General features: G+C 39.9%; 2 protein-coding genes across 3 annotated transcripts in view; one reads left to right on the top strand and one right to left on the bottom strand.

The window, feature by feature from the left end:
• KATNIP (katanin interacting protein) overlaps window positions 1–19,901 on the bottom strand; it is a 62,914-nt gene extending 43,013 nt beyond the window's left edge. The window contains exons 1-10 of the mRNA XM_054843369.1: window positions 19,655–19,901; window positions 18,962–19,038; window positions 17,066–17,235; window positions 12,566–12,648; window positions 9,134–9,268; window positions 6,818–7,079; window positions 5,364–5,516; window positions 3,126–3,289; window positions 925–1,037; window positions 349–463 (exon numbers count right to left, since the gene is read on the bottom strand). Coding sequence (XP_054699344.1) covers window positions 349–463; window positions 925–1,037; window positions 3,126–3,289; window positions 5,364–5,516; window positions 6,818–7,079; window positions 9,134–9,268; window positions 12,566–12,648; window positions 17,066–17,235; window positions 18,962–19,023 — 1,257 coding nt within the window. The 5' untranslated portion in view covers window positions 19,024–19,038; window positions 19,655–19,901. The remainder of the gene's footprint in view (window positions 1–348; window positions 464–924; window positions 1,038–3,125; window positions 3,290–5,363; window positions 5,517–6,817; window positions 7,080–9,133; window positions 9,269–12,565; window positions 12,649–17,065; window positions 17,236–18,961; window positions 19,039–19,654) is intronic.
• A 71-nt stretch (window positions 19,902–19,972) lies between these two features.
• GTF3C1 (general transcription factor IIIC subunit 1) overlaps window positions 19,973–23,886 on the top strand; it is a 40,917-nt gene continuing 37,003 nt past the window's right edge. For both annotated transcript variants that reach the window (XM_054843367.1, XM_054843366.1), the window contains exons 1-6: window positions 19,973–20,215; window positions 20,898–21,107; window positions 21,281–21,457; window positions 22,574–22,717; window positions 23,295–23,391; window positions 23,742–23,865. In XM_054843367.1, coding sequence (XP_054699342.1) covers window positions 19,995–20,215; window positions 20,898–21,107; window positions 21,281–21,457; window positions 22,574–22,717; window positions 23,295–23,391; window positions 23,742–23,865 — 973 coding nt within the window. In that variant the 5' untranslated portion in view covers window positions 19,973–19,994. The remainder of the gene's footprint in view (window positions 20,216–20,897; window positions 21,108–21,280; window positions 21,458–22,573; window positions 22,718–23,294; window positions 23,392–23,741; window positions 23,866–23,886) is intronic.

Genomic DNA, 23,886 nt, shown 5'->3' with positions numbered 1-23,886 from the left:
AAACGTAAGTGACAAAACAATAAAAAGTGGAACAAAATAAAGACTGTTAAAACTGCAATACGGATGAGTCAGAAGCAAAAAGGCTGCAAACTGAAGGCTATCTGGATGACATTTAATCATTCAGGGTTCCACCAACTCTGCCCCACGTCAACTAATAAATCTATGGCAGGGTAAGAGAAGAGAACTTATCACCCTCTTACAAAGACTAAGGAGAAAACAGGTCTCTCTTCTTTGGCTGATTCTTTTGTCATTCTGATGAACAGTGATAAATTCTCATTAGGATCATTCAATGTACTTTTATTTCAGTAATACTGGGAAGCATAATTTATGGTGCATATATACACAAACCTTCTCTCTCAACATGGAATCAACTTTGGATTTGTCATCGGACAGGAATACGTCATTATCAGAGGCAGAATGGCTCTCAGGCTCTGGAAGGATTTTCAGAAGTTTCTTCTGTTGTCTGAAACATACATATTCTTTTATGTGTTACTTCCTCACAACTCTTGTATTTTTAAGAAATAGGTTTTTTGGTGCGAAGGTGAAGAGATGATAGGATGAACCCACACACCCCACGGAAGAATCTCATGTACCCCCATGCTGAATGACACTGTTACAGCAACCCACCTTAAGTACACAGAGTTTGGTTAAAAGACTGGGCTCCAGTTCTCAGCCGGTTCTGAGGCAGTCTGAGAAAGTAACACATAGGTAATATAAAGACAAAGAGGGAGACGTTGGCAGTTCCCTGATCCACAGATGATCCACTAGCCCAAGGCTAGAACCTTCTCCCTGATCTGCTACTACTTGTATGATGTCTCAGGGATCTAAAGATTATCAGGTGTAGTGGTACTACACTACACCTGGTGGTATACTGAAAAATATCTCTTCAAAAAAGGAAGCTAGCCTTAAAGGAAATATATATACCTGCTTCCAAAAGGACAAATTCTCTCAACAGCTTTTGTGACTGCAGTCCTTGTCTGGCTTTTTTCTGGAGGCTCAGCCATTGCAGAAACAACAGATGAAACAGAAAATTTCTTCTAAGTAAGAAAAAGATGAGCATGTTTCATTCACATTGTTCTCTACACACCAACAAGTATCAGTCTGCATCTCTGGAATAAGTAAGAGTTTGGGCCCAGCTCTGGTCTCAGCTAACCTGAGCTAATCTGTAACTCTACACTGAGTTAAAGCACATTTAACAGAACTGATCTCAATTTGCAATGAAAGAGCTGAGCTTGGAACTTGATCTTCTATGTGGGAAAAAAGTAACATAAAAGCATTCTCTGATGACTATTAAATATATATATATGTCTGAAATCTCATTGTATACATTTGGTAGGACTCAGAGTTGACAAATCGTTGGCACAGGTCTGCCTAGACTTCCTTTGTCTCCGAAAAAGGATCATAAAGACTTTTAAAACAAAAAAAAGCTCAGTTATTCTAGAATAACATCTTAATTTTTTTTTTAAATATAGAACTATCAGTAGTGACTATCTAAGAGAAAACAGAGGAAAAGACCTGCAGTTCTTACACTGCTATGGCCTCTTTCTCTGCCTGTACCCCACTTTGTAAATATACCTTGCTCCCTTTGTTATTTTTCCTAACAATTTGTTGGCAGCTTCTATCAGAGACAGAATACTCAACACAGTTAACAACTAATCAGATGAGGAATGGCAGTCCTATTCTTAGGTCACTGCTATTTCTATAATTTTTGAAGAGTAAGAGAACTTTAAAATGCTTAAAAATTACTTTTTTAGTATTTAAAATTCTGCATTGTTATACATTTAAATATCAAAGGCCAAGTTCCACAATCCCTTAATTGTGTAAGCAAAATTAAATTATTTCTGGAAGATCATTTAGGTCTGCTTTAAGACTGAGAACTCACAGTGGTTTTATGAAACTCAATCTCAAGTTTCAGGGTAAAATTACGTCTATTTTAAGTATTATTTCATTATTATTCATTCAAGCACAACAATATTAAAATTAGTCCTGATGTTAGTAGGAAGATACATTATGTGAGAATGTTCAATGGAATTTATTCTCTCAATCACAAAGCTATAAATATCTCAAAAACAAGAGGAGTAAGACTGAAAAGTTGACCTAGGTGGTGAAATCATATGTAAAGTACTTTCCTATAGTTAAAGAATATTTTAACCTTTGCTCCTAACCAAAACTCCCCAGAAACCTAATACTGTCTCAGCAATGACAGTGAATACATATTTGTCGTAGCATCAACTCACAACTTCAGGGAGCATCAGCTTAGGATAAAGCAGTCAGCTGCCTTGGAAACTCTCAGAATTCAAATGGGTAACTCCACGAATGTGTGGGTATATCTCTTTTCCTTCCTATAAAAATGAGTCTCCTAAACACCAAGCTGGAAGCAGACTGAATCCATGAACACTGTCCACAACAGATAGTTGTGTACGTTTCAGTTTATGCTCAAATTTCTTTAGGTACTTTCTTTCTGTTAGGAGAACTGAATCACTGGTTATGCTCAAAGTTTAGCTGGGATTGTCAACACAAACCTCCTTATTCTTTAACTTAAAGAGAAATAATGGTCTGACCTGAGTCAGAAGGGAATGGATTTTTGTTCATTTCCTTGTTTAGAAGATGAGTTTTTAATTGCTTTTAAACACAGTTGTTGGAGATAAGAGATATACATGCACTGGTGCAGAAGACCCATACTAGCTCCTCATCACTAAGAGCCAGCAGCGTATACAACAGCTCTGCTCCAAAAGCAGAGCATGTTTTAACAGGCAACAGTGCCCACATTAATGAGTCCAGTAGGAAGGCAGGATTTATTGGTATGGAAACCACACGTTATCTTGTTTAAGAAGCTTCCAGAATGAAAATGGCTCAACTGGGCCTGCAGCTGTGCATTTGACTGTACAGACATATCATATGACTGGTCTATCAGTTGCTCAGTGATCCTTGAAATCAAGAGAGTTGTGGGATGCTATCCTGAGGAAGCGGATTAAAGAAAACCACCCTATGGAAGAATAATACAAATTCAATTACACTTAAGAGGCATCACCATTCATTCATACGTAATCTTAATGTATAAGAGATTGGAATTCATGGGGGTTCTGCTACTTGATCAAACAGCCCTTTTCTGTATATTGCCATACCTTTTGGGGGCTTGTGGAAACTGTCTGCCTTTGCAGATCTCTCTGCAAGACTTCATTTTCAATTTGCATTGCTTTAACCACAGCTGAAACAGAAAGATCAGGATCCTTCTCGCACACATTCTTTCGAGATGCTGAAAGCGGTCTTTCTGGTCGACTTAATGGTCCTGCCACCAAAAGAAGGAAGGAATATTAATTTGTCCGGACATATGAGTACGGAACATTACAACAGTGCATATTCGAAACATCCAATTCAGTTACTGACTCAGGGCTTTGCTAGCAGTCTGCAACCACCCCAAGCAAGGCTAAATTGCACCAATTTGGTTTACATTAAGATTCCAGGTCACATCTACTACTGGTCATAGCTACTACTGTAGCTGAAACAGCAACATAAGAGAAGGAAAACTGACAAATGAAAAACAATTTTCATACTTTAATATTTTTTTGTACTTGCTTGGTTCAGATATTTAATGGAAATGCCTTGTAACATTTAATTGAAAAATAAGTACTTTCTTATTGTATATAATTTCAGCACACCAGAATCTTTCAATGTAACTGGGGTGTTCAGCTATTTTGGAGAAATCCCCAGAGTCTTCTAGCAAAACCAGGGGAGTCAGGAGTTGCTGTTTGCAAGGCAAAATAAATGACCTTATCACCTAAGTAGTCATCAAAATGCCCATATGCATCTCTATCTTCCCAAACATCACGGAGAAATGGAAACATCACAGCCTATAAACAGGTTTAAAAGAAAGGAAATAAAATTTAACAATAGAGAATCTGAGATTGGACTAAAAGAGAAGCACAGTGGTTATATTCAAAAGAAAAGCATAGTGGTAATACTCAAGGACTTCAAAAGTCAAGGGAAGAAAAAGAGACCAAAGTTGTACAGATGGGATCAAGTGAAAATATTGAATAGGCTGATATGCAAGTGTGCTCATAATGCTGCAGTGAGGTTTACCAAGCAGGAGAGTAAAATGGCAGTGGATGTTAGTAACATGAAGTCTACTTTGAAAAGACAGAAAGTTAAAACTGAATTGAGCTTTGCGTGCATTCACACTCTAAGCCTTACGCCATCTTCACTCATAACAACTTTCAGCAAGCATTAGTCATCTCTGCAAATACAAGACAGAATAAAGTCCTTTTTATTTTTCTATACTATACCATCCCTGTGAAATTAAATTGATTCAAGGATTTAAAGTGATAGTTGGACAGAAACAGTTCTAACAAACACTGTTATAACCTGAGGAAATGCTACACACATCTTTGGAAAATGGTCAAAGCAAGCATCTGCTCAGACAGATGGTGAGTGAGGGTCTCAGAAGCTACAAAGAGGATTTATTCTGAAGCCAAAAAGAATTAGCTTCTTTTCCTCGATTTGGTTTTCTGCCAATTAAGAAACTAATATTTTGACTTTTCAAAACCACTAGCTTTATTGCTTTCTTGGGACACATCTGGCTTTCGCTTTTTTGAAAAAAGCGTCTTAACTATAGAGTACGGTAAGTCTGAAAACTTTAGCTCAGACCTTTCGAAACTCAAGTCCATCAGACTTGTTCAATTAAGGACTGTGGCCATGATTTCAGCCCCTAGATTTGGGGTTTGGTTTGGGTTTTTTTAGTCCAGGTAAAGACAACACCTTAACAGCATTCTAGAATAAGCAAGTAGTGCCTTCAAAATGGTGTTCTCCAGTCCAGGAAAAACACTTTCCAGTACGATCCTAGATACTGGCATATCTACCCAGCACTAGAGACTGATCTGCAGGGCTCAAGGTGCAATCCAAGTACAGTCCAAATCAGCAGCAAGTTTTGCTGTGCTGTGGAAAACTGTGCCTTTATTGCTATAAATGCATTGTGTTAAAAACTTCCACCAAAGTGTCAATTTTGAGAAGACACACTTTTAATACCGTAGGGACCAGATCTCCATGAGGAAAGTGGGAAACACAGAGCAAGCACAAGGACTGAAAGGGAGAGGAAAGAGTCTTAAGCTGTGGAAGCAAAAAAAGAAGGAAGGTAGTAAAGACGTAGCAGAACACTAAAGTACACGGGCTCTGGACATTCTCACATTTTTACTTAAGTCAAAACACTTGAGGTGCTGAAACTAACAACAAAAAATCCACAAAAAAAAAAAAGAACAGCAGCTAAGAAAATGCACATAGTGACAGATGTGTGGTGAAATTACATCTGAGCCAGAGGGAAAAAAGTATGAAAACTCTACTTATTGACATTATATATTCGTATTTCTTACTAGAACAAATTTTTTCACATCTTTTTTCCTGCTGCAAGAACTCAGCAGAGAGCGGCCGAGTGATTTTATTTTTTACCACGATTGGTCTGACAGGAATGTACATTTCAGCATTATCTTTTCTTTTTGCCGAGAGAACTCGTAGTGGCTTCACTTCTGCAAGATAATAAAGGAACAGAAATAATCAACTTCAGAGATATTTAGGAGCAGCCAGCCAGGGAGAACTTACTGGATCTTAATGGCTAAAATTTTACCACATTAATTATGACAGCACAGGTAAAATGATAACCTCCATCCTCCCTCCCTTTCGCTGATACTTTGTGAAACAAAATAAAATATATCATTATAAGGTACCAATATATCTCATCCATACTAGATATATGTACCTGTATTACTGTCGAGAAAAGCAAACATAAAAAAAGAAGTCCTGAGTCCCATATTAACATAGTTATATCAAAATAAATTCTTAAAATACGGACTAAAATGTTGTCTTATTTATAAGTTTCAAAGGGGGGGGAAGGATTTCCTAGTGTTGCATCACTGCTTTGAAACTTCTCTCTGGAAAAAAAAATAAATCATGTACTCTCCCAAAGATCTTGTTCTCGCTGCTGCTCCATTCCTCGTTCCTATCTCTTCTGCCACCTCTCCCCATTCACATTCCACTCACCTCTGTGATAATGAAAGGAACACTCCTTTACTCAATCTGTTCAAAGATTGTTCCTCTTAAGGAATTAACTATAGATAAGGAAAAGAAAAAAATGAAGAAAAAAAAACCCAACACCAAAAAACCAAAACCAGTGAATGTACCTGAAATGAGTGGGGATGGAATGTTGAGAAATACTGAATGTAGGTCAAGGTCTGGTTTCTGCCTGAACTCTCTACCTTTAACAAGCTAAACATCTTTGAGACATAGTGACTGGTTTTGGGTTTAGACACTGAGTCTCCAAAGGAGAAGACCTGACAAAAAGAAGTGGCTCATAGATGGATAGATGTGTTTTCTTGAATTAATAAATCTTTCATCAGGGATGAATAACGCATGCTATGACGACAGGCATCCAGCACCCAGGATGTGAAAAGGAGGAAGTTGAGACTGGGAAGATTTCGGTGCCTAGGTTACTGCAAAAACAATTTAAAAATATATTAAAAAATAATAATCTCTTGAGAAATCTCACAGACAGTCTGAGACAATCTTCATTCAAGTGTCTAGGCCTGGTGATGCAAGTGGATTAACTAGGGCTATATCTTTGTCTTTGCAAAAAATTTCTTAATGTAATAGTAAGAGGATGCAAGTCTCCCAAATCAGGATATTAAAACAACAGGCTTGCTGAAGAGCATGAAAATTCAAGAGAGTATGGAGTAACCATTAACCATTAATAGCCAGCAGCAATTCCCTTAACAGTAATGATCTCAAAGAATTAGTACAGTACTGTAGCAGTACATAATACACAGAGACTTACTACTTTGATTCTGGTTGAACTCCAACACAGTAAGGGCACCAGAATCAAGGCCAGAGCATCTCCCAGCATCCTGTTGTTCAGAAGCTTCTTTCTGCAGTGATCTACTGCCATGCAACTGAAGGCCTCCAAAGCTTGTAATTGCTTCCTCAGTGGGAGATGGTTCTGAAAACACATCCTCTTCAACAGAGTCATAATCATCACTAAGAGAGTCTTCTTCCATCCTTTTCTCTTCTACACTGAGTTGCAAGCTTCTTCTCAATTTCTGGTACAATTCAAACAGATTTGTCAGAAAAGCTTAAACATGTATTTTAAAAGAAACCCATGTGGCTGCCCCTTCCTCCCCTAGGAGAAAGAAAAATATTCTCATGAACTCAGAGCCATGATGCAGCTAAAAATATTCACATTCCTATGTCGTGTCTCCACTCCTCTGATGAGTACCTCTAAAGAAAAATCATCCTACAATTCCTTTGTTCTTCCTCATCAGAATCCTTGGAGGAAAATTCTGTGGGTCAAGGAATTTTTAAGTACAAAACCAATTTTTAGGAATAGGTTATAAACAGGAGGTAAGTAACAAAAAGGGCAAGGGCATATATTTTTCCAGTCTCACACAGTTAGATTACCCTACCTTTTGACTTGCTATTTGAAGACTAGCTGCAATCCAGATTTTCCAAATGCCTTCGCAAAACTACAAAGCTAATGTAATAGAAACTTCTTTCTAAGGAATTGGATAGATGATAATAGTCCTCTCTTGTACACATCTGTACTTCAAAAAACCAGTAGAAAAGACTTGTGGGCTAATGGACTAAGAGTGCAGTTTTTTTAATTGGACACTCTGTAACAGTATTTTATGCAAAAATTAATCTATTTTGAAATTTACTCTTGAAAAAAACGCCCTGCCCCTCTCAGTATATGCCACAAACAGCATAGATGATGCTGGAGAGCCCTTCGTTTTTATGAATGTAGAAGGAAAAGACCTTGCATATCTTAAATGCATTTTTTCCTACTTTGTTGGTATTAGAGTTTTGAGATAAGTATAGGTACGCAAATTGTACGAGTAAAATGAAAACATGAAGCTATCTTAGGTACAAATGAACTGTGACAGCTTACATTCAGTTTGCAGCAAAAGCTTCAAGCTGCTTTTCTGCTACAGATGACACTTGTTAGGAAATCCACATTGACAGAAACATATTACAAAGAGCAGGCAAACTTAGGTTCAAAAGAGGGTCTATAAGCAACCTGAGGCTTGATATTGATCATGTTTTTATGACAGTCAAGACTAATATTTCTAGCTATTGGACAGGGAACTGTACAAGCTTTCTTTTAGTTTGAAACCTCATGACATCTGCATTGTAACAGGACATTCAAGTAAACACATTATAGCTTCAGGAAAACCAAAATTATTTCCATCTGGAATACAAAGAAAAGTGGGGGTTTGGTTTAAAAATATTAGCTTACTACTTACCCATAAATTATTATAAATATCCATCACTGTAAACAAGTTAGTGGTTTGTAGAGAAAAAATCATAAGCTCAAAAGCAATACAGGAAAGGTAGAAAGATGCAAGCTAGGAAAATATGCTTGGGAAGTTTGTCTGATGTCAGTGGTAAGATCTGTAGACAGTTTACATATAGACACTACTCCAGTACCCAGAAAAGCTTTATTGATCTCATTAATTGGCTAGGCAGAAAAACATTCATAAATTTTTGTTAATTTATTAATTTTTTTAAGAACAGGACAATTTTGAAGTGTGGTAAAACAAACAGCAGTTAGTAACCAAATGGAAGGCTGAACTGTCAAACAATGGAGCCAAAACAATAACTACCCTTGATGGAAAGTAACTGTATTGACTATAATACTTTAAAAACTTTAAACTGACTTCTGTTAGGAAAAACAATGAGATGAAACAATTTTAGCACAATTATTCAAAAACTAACCTAAACCCACAAAAAGCTGTTATTTGAGCTTTCTCTAGCCTGATAACCAAGAGTGACGTCCATGTGGACAACCATTAAGTGAACTGAAGGAGTCTCCTTGCATGAAATACCTTGCTTCTATGCAACAGAGACAACATTCTAGCTCTTTAAATTAGGACTTAACATGTTACAGCGCTGTTGACTGAGATTAGGTTTTCAAAGCAGTTTTACTTTTTCTTTTCATTTTTTCCTTCTTTATGTTACATCTCACCAATGCGAAATCATCTAGTGAAAGAAACACCATATAACTGGGCTTGCATGCTTTAGTCAAGACTGATGCTTGGGCCTGTTCACATTTCCATTGACACTACCATGAACAATAGAAGGCAACTGCCAATTGTACCTGGGAGTAACGGAGAGGATCATCACTATTTGTCTCCATGCTCAAGCTTTCATAAGGTTCAAAATCCTCAGAGTACTCAAGAGGAGGTTTAATGCAGAGTTTAGCTCCCCTTTCTGTTTTAATCTCCACAGTTTTCTGTTAAAAGAAGCATTCAAAGAAATTAGACATCCTTTGTGCTATCAGCAGTACAAAAAGAATAATCATGACATTTTACACAACAATATCTAGATCAAGCTACCTTTTCCCCCCTCTGTTCCGTGGAAGGTTTCTGTCCTCTCTGAGCTCACCTTTGGGCCCCCACATTAGGGTTTAACTGCCCCAGCCAAACTCCCCACTTGCTGCTGCTAGCCCCAGAGTGGGTCAGGCCCAGCACACATCATGCGTTTGGCACCAAAGTCCATCGGGGTTCACCTCCTCACCTCACCAGGTAAGTGAAAAAACAATAGGAGTAGGGACACAGCAATCAACAAAATAGCTGAAGTGCAATCACTCAAACCAAGGCATGTAAAGAAGTGCTGGTGGAACAACCTTATGGCAAAAGCTCTCAAGCTTCTTCTGGGAATCGGTATGCTTGGGTGCCTCTCTGAAATGCATCTACACAAACATATGGGGAACAAACAGGAGGAGTTAGAAGCTTGTATCCAGTTACAGGGTACAGACCTCATTGGGATCACAGGGATATGGTGGGATAGCTCACAAGATTGGAGTGCTGTACTGGATGGATACAGGCACAGGCTCTTTAAGAAAGACAGGCTGAGAAGGTGAGAAGAAATTGTCATCCTTTATGTGAGACAGAGCTGGAATATATAGAATGAATGCAAGGAACAGGTCAGGAGCCAGTCAAGAGCTTCTGAGTCAAGATCAGCAGGCAGACCAGCATGGGTGCTGCTGTAGTGGGTATCTGCTACAGGACACCCTGATTGGGAAGAAGTAGATGAGGCATTCCTCAAAAAACTGGAAGAATCCACAAGTTCAAAAACCCTTGTCCTCATGGGGTACTTTAAAAACCTGATATCTGCTGGAAAGACAACACAGCAGGGCTCAAGCAATCTAGGAGATTTCTAGAGTGCACACAGGATTAAGGGGCCAACAAGCAAAGGTGCTCTGCTGGAGATGCTGAGAGAGCTGGGACTCATCAGCCTGGGGAAGAGAAGGCTCTGGGGGATCTCATCAATGTGTATAAATACCTGCCAGGTACCTGCTCACTGACAGGACAAGAGGCAATGAACACAAATTAAAACAAAAAAAGAAAAAAGCCAACATGAAATTCCATCTGAACAGAAGAAAAACATTTACCAAGAGGGTGATCAAACACTGGAACAGGTTTCCTGAAGAGGTTGTAGAGTCTCCACCCACAGAGATATTAAAAACCCAACTGGCTGTGGTCCTGGGTAACCTGCTCTAGCTGACCCTGCTTGAGCACAGGGATTGGACTAGATGCTCTCAAGAATTCCTCTTCAACCACAATAATTCTGTGATTCTGTAATGTCTATGTATGAAAATGACTACTTGAAGTAATTGCAATTTTTTGAAGATGTATTACTCTTGTGTATAATATAATGAGGGGAAAATGTTATGCCATAAACATTCTAGCACAAAAATTTCTTTGCTTTTGTAAATGTCAGACATGGCTGTGAAAGTGGTTCAAATTAATTTGTTTTACTTCATAATTAGGATGCAATCAAAGTATGCACACTGTCAGTTACTCAAGCATGGCTAAAGAGGGGTAGATTTGAGAAATTCATCCTTCCACACCACAGAATTTCAATACTCCAAAACATGACAAAAGAGAAGGCAGGAAGTGCATATACCTCTCTCAAGGAACAAAGTTATCTGTAAGTAACCTTTTTCCCCTGCTTCTGAACTCCTGTGCAGAAATATCCCATATAAGGAGAAGTTTCATAAGTGAGCGATGGGAAGAGGACTGTTTCATTAAAGGTAATACGTGATCCAGAAGTCTGTGCAATGATATTAAACTTAGTTATCTGGTGTTCATACACTCCTCTACTGTTTTGTAAGTGCCACGAGCAGAGATGTCCCAAACAGAAGATCCTAACGCAGCCTGGCTTTTGACAGAATGTGTTCTTTCAGTAAGTCTATCTTCCTGCTTCACAGCATACCTTAGCACAGCCTACGTTTGACAGCTTTGAACATAAATTGCTAGGTCCTCTAGCTATCCAAAAAACCCACAGAGAAAATTACTGGGAAAGTAAACTGCTGTCTGGCACAACCTGCATCTTAATCAGTGGTTGCACATTTCCTTAGTGAAATAATTCCAGTTGTTCATTAAGATACTATAACTCTGCTATCCTCCCATCCAATTGGATAAAAGACTTAAGGTATCATTCTAAGCTAGTCTCAAGTAGTAGCTAGTTTTTGGTATAGATACCTATATTTGGCTAACTTTCCAATCCAGTCAGAAAAGATACCTCCTTCTTCATTTGGCTCTTGTGATTAGAATGACGTAGGTTATGACTAGCCATACATTTGGCAAATTGAGGAAACAAGTTCTGACAGGCCAGTATGTAAGCAGTGATCTACTGAGAGATATAGCAGCTGATAAACTGAATTCAACTAAGCAGCAAGGGTGGCAAATAAAGTAATGCAGCCTTAAAACTTGAATGTGCAATATTTGCTGAAAGAAAACCTGGATGACATGAACACTTGACCTGCAGTGACACAGACCCCTGATCCCCAGTCACTCAAGCATGGACTGGACACACAGCCAGGGCAATTGCTAATCAAATAGGATAATTATTTGGGTGACATCTCAGAATCCACATTTGTTCTTTTAATTAAGTCATACTCCTTGGCAGATTAAGTCAGATCCCTCTTTAGGCCAAAACAAAAAAAGACCATTGAGGTTTCTCCAGTGAACCAACAACTATGTAGCTAACAGCTCCAAATTTCTTATAGGCAGGGTGTTTTTATCTATATGCATTTTCCTCTCTTCTGATGTACAAGAATTTGTCAGAAATTCAACTCAAGTTATGCAAATTACACCTCCATGTACCTTAATACTACTGCAGGGTGAGAAACAGCAGTGACAGGCAGGGATGTATCTCCAAAATGAGATTCTCCATTCTTTGCACTAGATAAGCTCTCTAGGCTTGCCATCAGAGATGTCAAGCAACAGCTATTCTGCTGGAGGACAGATGGAGCCAGTCATGTCAAGGCTACAAAAGTTTCTGTGATGGATGTCACTGAAACCAGACCCTTTCAATGAGATTTGCGTCTTTAAGGCTTCCAAGTAGACACAAAACCGGTCAGGGTATCATTTCACATTGTCACTCAGTAGCCAGACCAAACCAAGACTCAGATTCTATGAGAGTCCCAACTGCCCACTATCTACTAGCTGCAACCAATTTCCCCTAAAATTATTTACAATCTAAGAATTAGTTCAAAGATGCATTCTTTCCAACTGTTTCTTACCTGAAGCCAACCTCTACGTTGTATTTTGCTTGGTGCAGTCTGTGTGCTGCGTTGTCGCAACTCACTCTCTTCTAACTGGGCTGCTTTTTCAGAACGTAGAGACAAGAATTAGAAGACAGAAAATAGAAGTATAGAAATACAGTATTTGACAATATTCACCTCAGTTAACATTCTTTTTTTTTCTCCTCCTTTTTTTCCCCCAGATGAGGACAGAAGAGTAAGTCTTTGACATGTGAATGATATCAACAACTGAAAAGGCATTCCACTTCAGATACTGGCTAGTTGTGTACTAGCAGCAGGAGTTTTGAACCTCTTCGAGGACAGTCATCGTCATGTGTATTCAAGACAATAAATTGTTTAAAGATACATTAGCTTAACAGCAAGTGAAGCCCCACATTCATTGATATGAAAGTATAGAAATATGTTCTAGAATAGGAGTGCACATCATTCTTACTCCTAGCTGGGTAGCCAGTAAGCTGCCTTGGGAAGCCAACTGAGCCAGAACCCATACTGGTGAAGGCAGACCATGATAGACAAGGTCCTGGTGAACCACAGGGGATATGCCAGATTTACAAAGGAATTGTGTGTATTTGCTTTCAAACTAAGGAAACATAAGGTATTGACAGATTAAACAGAGTGTATTAGGTATTTAACATGCTGTGCAGAGAAGGATTCTTCATGTACAGGTCATAAATGAAGGACAATCATTCTGCTTCATTTCTAAGGCAAGGAAGAGTTGGTTCCAGGACTTTTGCAAAAATTCTGTGCATGGTCAAGCAGAACTAAGGGTTCCTGTGCTGGAAATGGTCCCAACTTACAGTGGAACAACGGATATTTGAGAAGATGCTTTGATTGAGACAGAGAGACAAACATCTCACAGGTCACATCAGTATCCTCAATGGAGCAAGGACATCACTAACACTCTCAATAGCATCCTAAATAAAGGCGTCTCATTTCCTATGTCCAAGACAGATTTACAGCTTCCATTTCTTCTCGGTGGTGAAAAATAGCTGATGCAAAACCTTTTTTCTTTAAGCCATAATTTAATGGTCATCCTAAGCCAGCAGAAACTGGCACTACCAATAAAAGAAGCAGTTGTCCTACAAAGGTCATAGAACCACAGAAAGATTTAGTTTGGAAGGAACCTCTGGAGGTCGCCTCCTCCAACTTTCCATTCAAAGCAGGGCTTACTTCAAAATTAGATCAGGTTGCTCATTACAACTCTCAAAACCACATTTTCTTTTTTGGGTTGGACAACCCTACATGCACCTGTGCAGTGAACTGTTCAGAGAGTTGATATGGGCAAGTTTTAACTAAGGAAAAATATAAAAGAAAGATTACTTTTAATTGTAGTCACTTGTGCAATCTGGTTCACCATGAGATTGCACAAACGCTGGTACAAGCAAATAGGAGAGAAAAGGCACAGGGTAGGACCATTCTTGGGGGAACAGTGTATGCTTATGTCAATATAATTACAGAGCAAGAACAACAAGATATTGTTCTATTGCTTCAGCACAAAGTATCTGTCTCTTAGGCCTGAAACAGGACTTAGAACAGAGAGGAAAAGGAATGGACTGCTCCAAGGAAGAAACAAGATATTATATACCTTGTTTGGCAAAACAGCCCTCCAACTAGAGCTCCTGCTACTCCATTAGGCTATTCCTAAGTAACTCCAGAAATACTTTGCGGTCATTACCATTGGTACTGATTACTATGGGGATCTTTTGGCACTGAGGGTGAACTGTCCTGAGATTACAATGCTAGAAGCGTGGTCTGATTCAGTCAGTGCTTTGGGACAGAACTGGAAGCATCTTTCACTTCCTAAGCAATCAACCTCTTCTAAGCAAAGGCCCAGAAGGCCACTCATGTGTGCTACAAACATAAGTAGGAAAAAGGGACAGAGTTGGACTCGTGCTACCACTGCTGAATAATGGGTTCTCAGAATTGTTTATTTTGTGATGGATTCATGTGACCAGGTCTCTCTAAACCAGGAAAAACAGTAGTTCAAATCCCAGGCAGAAGCTGATGCAGCTGAGCTGCTCATCTGTGCCACGAACATTACTTTAGAACAAAAATATCCTTCTCATGGGATGAATGGGATGTAAATACCAACCACTACCTGTTTCCACACACAAAATAGGTCCGCTGGTGTCATTCCCTTGGAGACTTGAGCTGACAGTGCCTATTCTAGCAGCCAAGGACTGAGTAGTACATCATCAAAATATTAGTCATAATCAAAGGAGACCCCATGCCACCCTTAAGCAACGTCTTTGTGACCACATTGACATTCACTGGAAGTACATACATGGTTGTGAAAATATGCCTGGGTTATACACCCAAAGAAATGACAGTATACCTAGAGACCACCTTCACTACCTTATAAGACCATCATTTACTTTAATTCATTTACCAAGCCTAAGTGTAAAAAGTCTATCAATCACTATTATCATTAATTACTCCTAGGGAACACAGACAAAGAAAATAGTCCAGACAAATCAATTTATGATGACACTTTCAGGAACCACAAAGAGGGATTTGTGCCCATTCTGTATTATTAAGTATCAGATATTCCTAATTTTTCAGTGAAGGCTAATCCTGTAGAGGGATGCTTTAGAAGTAACAAATGATGCGATAACTCTCGTGGGAGATTGATGGGGAAGACAATTCAGTGCTGTATCTCAGCTAGAAATCATTTCGGTAAGTAAAATCATATTCAGTCATTGAGAAGAAATGCCTAGAAATGAAACAGACTACAAAATTGCTCAGGTACTACCCCAGGCAAGAAGTTCATACAGATCGCCAATGACTCCTACTCTGGACTCTTGCGGTAAAATCAAATGGAAGAAGAAAAATGACAGGATGATGATTTAGTTGGTATCTTTCACTGCAGCTACACATGTTTAAAATAACAACATTGGATAGCTAAGAAACAGCAAAACATTGAGTCCTCTTCTGCAGAGATGATGATACTGTCTCTAAGCTGATGGAGCTGAGGAAAGGAACAGAGACTGCCACTGAAGTCTTTAAAGGTCCCAAAGTCAAGCTAAGTATCCCACCTGAACTGAATCAAATGGCATTAAGGAACCATAAAAACAACGACTTGGGTTAAGCTTAGAGATGAGAGCTGCACAGTAGAACTTTAAGAGGAAATTTCTCTTGACAGAGTTCTATTACAGCTGCTGCCACAATATCCCTGCACAATTTTTGCACTAAAAAGTCAAAGATGTTGTTTTACACCCTCTTTAGCTACCTAAAGGTATTTCAGAACACACAACTTCCTTCTTTTTCCAATATTCAAGAACATAAACTTTTTTGCACCATTGCGCACAAGTTTTTACTTTCATACAGATTCCCCATCACCATCCTGTATAACCTGCAAGGAACTATATAGCAGACAACTAAGCCTGAACACACTTGAACTTGAAAACAAATAGTATGCACCCAGTGCAGCAGGAAAACAAAGGAAAAGAGATCAAGGTTAGGGTCATGGTTAGAACAGTTACTGAAAGAAAAGTTAGTTTCCAGTATTGGAAGTATTGTTGAGATTAATAAACTTTCAATCATAATAAATTATCATATTAAATAACTTTTAAAACTCTGTCTTCATTTTAAAGTGAAAATAAAGCTTGAGCAGACACTACCTACACAGCAACAGATTAAAAAGATGAACCTAAGAGACAGGTTGTAGCAAGCATGAGGATAACAGACTAAGGTTGGTAAACTGCTTTACACAGGGATTTAGTGAAATCAACTTTATTTTCATTCTGCTAAATAGATTAGAAGGGCAGCAAGCTCACGCTTTATACCTTCATACTTGCAAAATTATTCCGATCACTACATTGCTCTCTATGACTGACAGACTTAAATTGGAAATAAAATACACATATTTAAATAAAGCCAGGTAATCGCTGGCAGAAAATGGTAGATTTACTTTACTTCAAATATTTAAATAAAGATTAGCCATCTTTTTAAGACAACTATTATAGCTTAAACATAATTTATGAGCTTAATGCAGCTATTACTGGATATAATTTGATTATAGTCTATATCATCAAATGTTGTTTGCCTACAGGACACCAGACTTAGATAACCAGACCAGGTACCATTGCAGTCCATCAGATCTTAAAGTCTACAAACATTGTTATGTATCAAAGGTGTACAATTATTTTTACACTGGCAATTTATATACATTTATAATCTTCTAGTTTTAGTTATAACTGTTTAACAAATGCAGAAGCAAGGAAATTAAACTTTGGAATTAGTTAGGGATCAACTAAGAAACTGATAGGGTGTTGCAGAGTTCATTTCTTACATACAACCAGCTTAAGCAGTCTGATGAGAGAGTCCCATGGAATTTCATTTCACCAAGCTCAAATGCTGCTTTATGGCCTCTTTATCACAGCCTGACCAGTAACCTCATGGACAGAAATACAGCTCCAACATGTAAATGCTTAAAATAGTTCTAGACTGCAACCTCTGTAAAACTGTCGTGTATCTCACCATTTGTCCTGGTGGTCTTTGTCTCATTTTTAAGGTAGCCATGGGAGTTGATTTTTCTGCGGTAATGTCTCAGCTCTGAATTAGCTCCATTCAGGTACAGAGAAAATCCTTGTTCTAACTGCTCCAGCTTGATTTGTATAGGATCCTTTCTTTTTAAACGTCTCAGTAGCCTGAAGTAGAAAGGATAATAATTTATCCTTCCACAGTGCACATACAGATGGTGAGATTAGCATTAAATACAAAAACACATCACAAAGCTGAAAAATATGTTCATAGTTCAAGTAACAATTTCAGAATATAGTTTCCAGGACCTGTTCCTGTTCTGTAATGCTTGTATGAGTACCCACACGCTGTGACACGTGAAGTTTGACCAAGCCTCTTCCTTCTGAGATTTTTTCTATGTTTTCTAAGTCTGGTTAAAATAATATTAAAAAAACCCACCCTTCCCTAGGCTCAATTTCAGTGAAACACCCACCCTCCCTCTTCCAAGTCTCATCTTCCTTTCTCGCACCATGGGTTATACTCAGCCCATCCTAATTCCTCTGGTGAGGTGACATGCAGGCTATGAGGTTGGGGCCGCATGGGTGACAATTTCCACCTGTCCCTGCATGCTGCTTCCTCCCTTCCCTCTGACTCCAGGGTGGGTCAACCCACAGGCAAAAATCCCCCAGTGGTGTGTGTATCCGTTGTAACATGAATCACCTTTTCCCAAGGGTACGTGTCCAGCCGTGTGCCCAGCAGTCCTCCATGGCAGTACCTCACCCCATGCAGCCTCTCCTCTCTTAAATCCACCCCAAGCTGCTCTGACTGGCTGATGTTTTGGTACACGATGGGCTGTTTCTGTTAGTTTTGGATCCAGCAGGAACCAGCTGTGACTAGCCCAGGGCAGTCCCTGGCTTGCTCCCACACGGGCTACTCCACCGCTCCTCCTATCCAAAACTGTCAGATATGCCCAATATGCAAATGTCTCCAGCACGCCTCTTCTGCAAGGTATGGTTGCCACCCAGTAATTAAGTGGCATTTGTCCGCACCAAAATTCAGATTTAGAGCGGTGATAATAAGGATGCAAGTTGCTTCAATGATTAAATCATTTGTTTTTATCCTTTCTTAAAACTGCTTTGAGAGACTACATACGAAACAAACCCATGATTACCAAGATCAGCTATTTTTCTAACACAACTGAGGCTTTTGTAGGTTTTTTTGGACTTTTCACCAAACAATTCAGTTTGTTATAGGATTTGAGTAAAAATCTTGTGGTAAAGGAGGGAATCCAGCAAGAAAGTTCTGTACACCCCTCTGAATTAACCTATGAAATTCATCTATCCAGGGTACGATGACTCAAGCAGGAAGGTTCATATGAACAAAGATAAAAAGAAGTGTTTTAAATTTGTCTGAAAGATACTGAAGTTTGCAGAAGCAACCTAGATGTCCTTATCTCCCACCTTAGTGGAACTTGACTTTGCACATTTAACTTCAGCAAGTGTTGCATACAATTTTCTGTACTTCTCACAACATAAAATCCTTGCCTCATAACAACATCCTTACAGTGTGACCTGCCAATTACTTCTGACTCTAGAATCTCTTGCTCTATAAACAAAAATCTTCGCTGTAAACCATGGAAACAATAACTATTTTATTAATAAATTTATCTATATTTTAAAGTCTGCTGAAGAAATATTGTGATCTCCTCTAGAAATAAGAACTTTGATGTACTTCACAAACAAAGGGAAGAAAAGAGAATCACCTGAATGCTTTAAGACACAGCAAGTCAGACTTTGCATCACAAGGTTAAACCCCAAGTTTTTAAACTAATATTCACAACTTCTGATATTAGATAGTATATTAGTACACAACAGATATTATGTACTCAATGGTGGTAACAATTCTGTATCTTACCGGTTTCTCTGCTGAAGGGATATTAAATATTCATCATGTTTTTCATCAAAGTCAGTCACCATGTCTTTAATATAAAGCTGAAATGAGAATACAATTGTCCCACTGAAGTAGAGAAATGCCTTAATACAGAGTATTACTGGGTTTGCACCCTCAGTAGACAAGAATGCTATAAACTGAAAAAAGTTTTTCCTTCAGCAAAGCATAACACTGTCAGAGTAGTAAATAACATTCCTGAAGAACAGGGGAAACATTACTTGTTTTACTTATTTTTCAGAACCCTTCACAATCTTTTGAAGAGCCTACAGATACTAAAAGTGGAAGGCATATGCCTAAATGAGTTTATAATCCAAGGGCTGAAAAGCAAGTCAATTCTGGGGCACAAGCTGAAAGGGCCACACCCAAAGCCCAACTCTAAGATGATTTTCCTGAATTGCTACTGCTCATGAGGTCAGTTAACTCTAGAACTTACTCACTGTAGAGACCATATACATTTAAAGTGTTTAATTAAGGATTTTACCTCACTTGCCTTTCACAAAATATGAACTTTTCCAACAATTCCCACCATCTATCCCAGAGTTGCTGCTGCAAGTCGTGGTAGGGTGCCCTGTTATACAGTCAGAGGTTTAAATTTGCCACCAAAACATTTAATTTAGTTCTGTACCAAAAAAAGAAACCCCGTAGTTTGTCTCTTACCGACTGCAGAGTATCTCTGCTAAAATACTGCCCCTTCCCGCGCCCTCGCTGAGGTAACACGGCGTCGGGGCTGAACTAACAGCTCTCCCGAACGAGAGAGCAGGGCCTCGGGCCCGACCCCCTGCTCTTTGCCTCCGCTACGCGGGCAGGCAGCGGGCTGAGGCCGGGAGCAGAGCCCCCACCGAACGGGGCCCTCACAACAGCTCGGCGGGCACCACGGCGAGAAAAGGCCGAGCCAGGCCGCGCCGCCGCCGCCCTGTAGGGCGTTTCCTTGGTTACCGTCGCGGGTGGCGACCTCACTTCCGGCGCGCCGGCCCGTGCCCGGAAGCGGCGGCGGGGGATGGAGGCGTTATGGGCGCTGCTGGACGAAGTGGCCCTGGAGGGGCTGGACGGCATCACGCCGGCCGCGCTGTGGCACCGCCTGGGCGCCCGCACGCCGCCCTTCCCGCTGCCGCTGGAGCCCGCCACGCAGCAGCTCCTCTGGGCCGCGCTCAGCGCCCGGCCCGACATCAGCTTCTACCTGTTGCCGCGGGCGCGCCCGCCGCTCCGCCTGCACGACCGGTGAGCGCGGCTCCGGCGGGAACGGCGCTCCCCGCCCCGCCGAACCCAGCCGTCCCCAGCCGTCCTCTCCCGCAGGCCGCCGCGCTGGTACCCCGCCCCCCCCCCCCGGCGGCTCGGGGAAGGCTCGCTGCTCTGCCGGGGGTGACTCGGGCCTGGTTCTCCAGCCGCCCCGGTGCTGCCGCCGCCGCCTCTGCCCCTTCTCGGGAAGCGTTCCGGTTTTGCTGAAAGAACGCTCAAGTAGCTGGTTGGCGGCAGGCCAGGCGGAGTGAGGTTTTGGAGCTCCTGTATAGGAGTCTTGGCTAGATTTCCGTTCTAATGACTGATACCACTTAGGTACAAGCAGAATTTCTATGTCCCAGTTCGTCAGGGTTGACGTGCCGGTTGTTTTCTGTAAACTAGTATTTATATATGTTTCTTTTATTCCCACCACTTAAATACCCTCGAATTTTTGAAGATCAAATAATGTATTCCCCTCCTCCTGCCTCATGTACTCCTCATGCTGATAAGGTGTACGCAAGGACCACAACTCTGCTCTTTGTGTTTTTCCAGTTTTGAGGTTTCAAAAGAGTTTATTTTTTCCAAGATATTTGCTAGAGGTAACAGCATTGTTTGTGGCAATCTTGTATTTCAGTTCCCTGTTCCCCTTGCTTGGTTAAATGTTGGCGCTCTGCTTTTATTTCAGTTATGAAGAAATAGACCTTGAAACAGGAATACTGGAAACCAAAAGAGATCCTGTTCCTTCGGATGATATTTATCCTGTCCACATGATTTTGGATAATAAAGATGGCATACAAGGTTCCTGCCAGTATTTTAAAGAGAGAGTAGATGTCACTGATCAAATAAGGAGGAAGGATTTGCAGCCGTGTTATACTTATACAGAAGCTGTTGAAAAGTGAGTGAAATCCTTATACCTGGCTCTGAAAGATTTTTAACTTTTAAAATTTAGTTCTTTCACTCAGTTTATGCAGATTATATCAAGAATGGTGTTTGTGAGGGGGAAAGTGATTGATCTCACTATTTTTATGGATCTAATAATACTTTATTGCTTTCCTTTCTGTGTCATAGATGGGGAGAGCAGCTCGTCATTGTTGCTTCCCAAGCCCAGCGTTACAGAGCTTTAATAGGCTGGGAGGGGGACCCTGACTTAAAACTCCCTGACTTCTCCTACTGTATATTGGAGCGTTTAGGCCGCGCTAGGTGGCAAGGAGAGCTTCAGAGGGACCTTCACAGTGGCGCTTTCAAGTAAGTTTATATCTTGCTATATTAATTAAATCAAAGCTAAATTTCCACTGTTTACTTGCAAGGTTCTGTCCACTTAAGTATTCCTGCATCTTGATTTAATCTTATGTCTGTATTAGTAGAATCTCAGCCTTGCTACCAGGGGCACCTGGTTCTTGGAGCCTGTATTGCTAGAAGTATACTGGTCACTTCCCTGAATTCATTTTACTTCCTGAGATTTTTTTTCATGGAACCAGAGGTTGTCTGTGGGGTCAATGCACAGATTTCTAATCTGTGGAAGTTCTTGCTTTCTCTAAATAAATTTTTCTTCAAAATTTGGGATGGCAAGATGATTTTAATTTCCTTTTCTAAACTGCTGAGTAAGCATGTTATCCTGCCCAAGTTCTGAAGAGATTCTCAGACGCCTGGTATTTGCCCTGTGTGACATCTTACTCTGTAGACCTAGATGGGAGCCTGAGTTACCAGTACCCAAACGAGACTGTATTTGTTGATGGAGGAGCCTCACGCAGCCTCCTACAGAACTCTAGTTTTGTATTGCAGTCTTGGAGGCTATTAGCATTGCTGTTAAGGATTCACTGCTTCTGGGAGATGAAGCCTATGTGGCTTGCAAATCACACTGGCATTGGGTTTTGCCATCCTGGAAGCTCTTTTAGGTAACTAAGATGACGGGGGGTGGGAGGGAAATCTGTTGTCGATACTTTTCTGCCAGTTCAGTGGCCTGAGTCAGCTCACCAAGGAGTGAGATGAATACCAGAGCCATCCTAAGGAGGGCAGTGATTGTCCTGTAGCCAAGAGTTAGAAAGAGAGGAAGGAGACAGAGGGCATGGGCGTACGTTATTGGTTCAGCTGTGTCGTCAAACCATGTCATGACACTGTGATTGGGCATAGAGACTGTAGCTTAAGATCAGAAGTATTTCTCTCTGTTTAATTGGGATGAAAATCAGTTTCACTGGTTATCTCAATCTTGACACTTCCTAATTTTGAGATTATCACTCTGAAAATTATTTATGGTCTTAGCAACATATGTTAATTTAGGTAAAATGTTTTGGGATACTGGATAATTAGAATTTATTTGCAGAAGTTCCTATGCCTATAGATATCTCGTCATCTTTTCTTTAGAGTGGATGCTGGAAAAATTCATTATCATCGAAGAGTATTGGACAGGAATGGTCTCATAACAATGCAGTCCCATGTCATCAGACTACCAAGTGGAGCACAGCAACACTCAATTCTTCTACTTCTCACTCGCTTTCATGTTGATAGGTATGTGCCACGCAGATGTTTTAAAGATCTCCTGGGTAGACTGCGACCTTTTACTATGACGAAACTTTGCTCTATTGTCACAGAACCATCAAAGTTTCCTGGTATTGACTCTTCTTGATTTATTAACTCCTCTTCCAGATGCTGGACAGTTTAAAGCTTACTTTCTTGGAGCTGTAAAAATTAGGGTATTCTAGTGCCTGTCACCTGCCTACATAAGCCTAACTCGCTTCTTATTGTAGCATTAATCATTCTGTTAATTTTGAATGTTCTCACTTCAAACACATTTCTAATACATTTTTTGTTTTCCCATCCTGTTTATGATTAGAACTTGTGCTTCTGTGGATTGCCAGTGAAGTAACAGCCTGGGCTTAGTCACCATTGCCTCAGATGGGGTCTCTTGTTAGTGACAAATTCTCTCGTGCTACTCACAGAAAGAAATGAAAACTATAATTCCTAAAACAATCTGAGAATGCTTCAGCATAATTTCTCTAGTGACTGACATTTTATAAAGATACAACTCATGTTTATAATGTTATATGCATGCTTGTATGTCAAATAATTTTCTTTTCTTGGTTAGGAGGAGCAAATATGATATTCTGATGGAGAAACTCTCAAGTATGCTAAGTGCTCGTTCAAATCAGATGGAAACGTTAGGAAACTTGAGGGATGAATTGGTGAGTTTCATTACTTTCTTTCAAATTCTCACTCGCATAGAATCTAGATGATTAGTATCAAAGGCAGTCGTTCATACTGTCTGTTTTTTAAAGTTGCATGATATTTTGGGGTAGGACATCAAAAGAAGGATCTTAAAAACCTACTAGAACAAGTTTCTGTTGCTGTTTGTCCTAAGGAAGGAGTTCTGTTTGATCCACAGCTTCAGAAAGTTTTGTCAATGGATATTCTCTGAAATCCTACCCCAAAATACTGTGTTTTAATAACAAGCAATATGAATGTCTTTGATACTAATCACCTAGAGGCGAGAATTTTGGACCACAATGACTTTTGCTATTTCCCTTTGCATTAGGGTCTTTGTGAGAGAACTTTCAAACGTCTCTATCAATATATGATGAATGCTGGCCTAGCCAAGGTAATATCCATCCCATTACAAGACATACACCCCAATGGAGGACCCTATAAGACAAAGAAAGGTAACTAGAACCATATTTTTG

Source organism: Grus americana, chromosome 15 (genome assembly GCF_028858705.1).
Source record: "Grus americana isolate bGruAme1 chromosome 15, bGruAme1.mat, whole genome shotgun sequence".
Classification (NCBI taxonomy): domain Eukaryota; kingdom Metazoa; phylum Chordata; class Aves; order Gruiformes; family Gruidae; genus Grus; species Grus americana.
The sequence above is the reverse complement of the archived record's forward strand: the minus strand, read 5'-3'. Positions and strand labels throughout refer to the sequence as shown.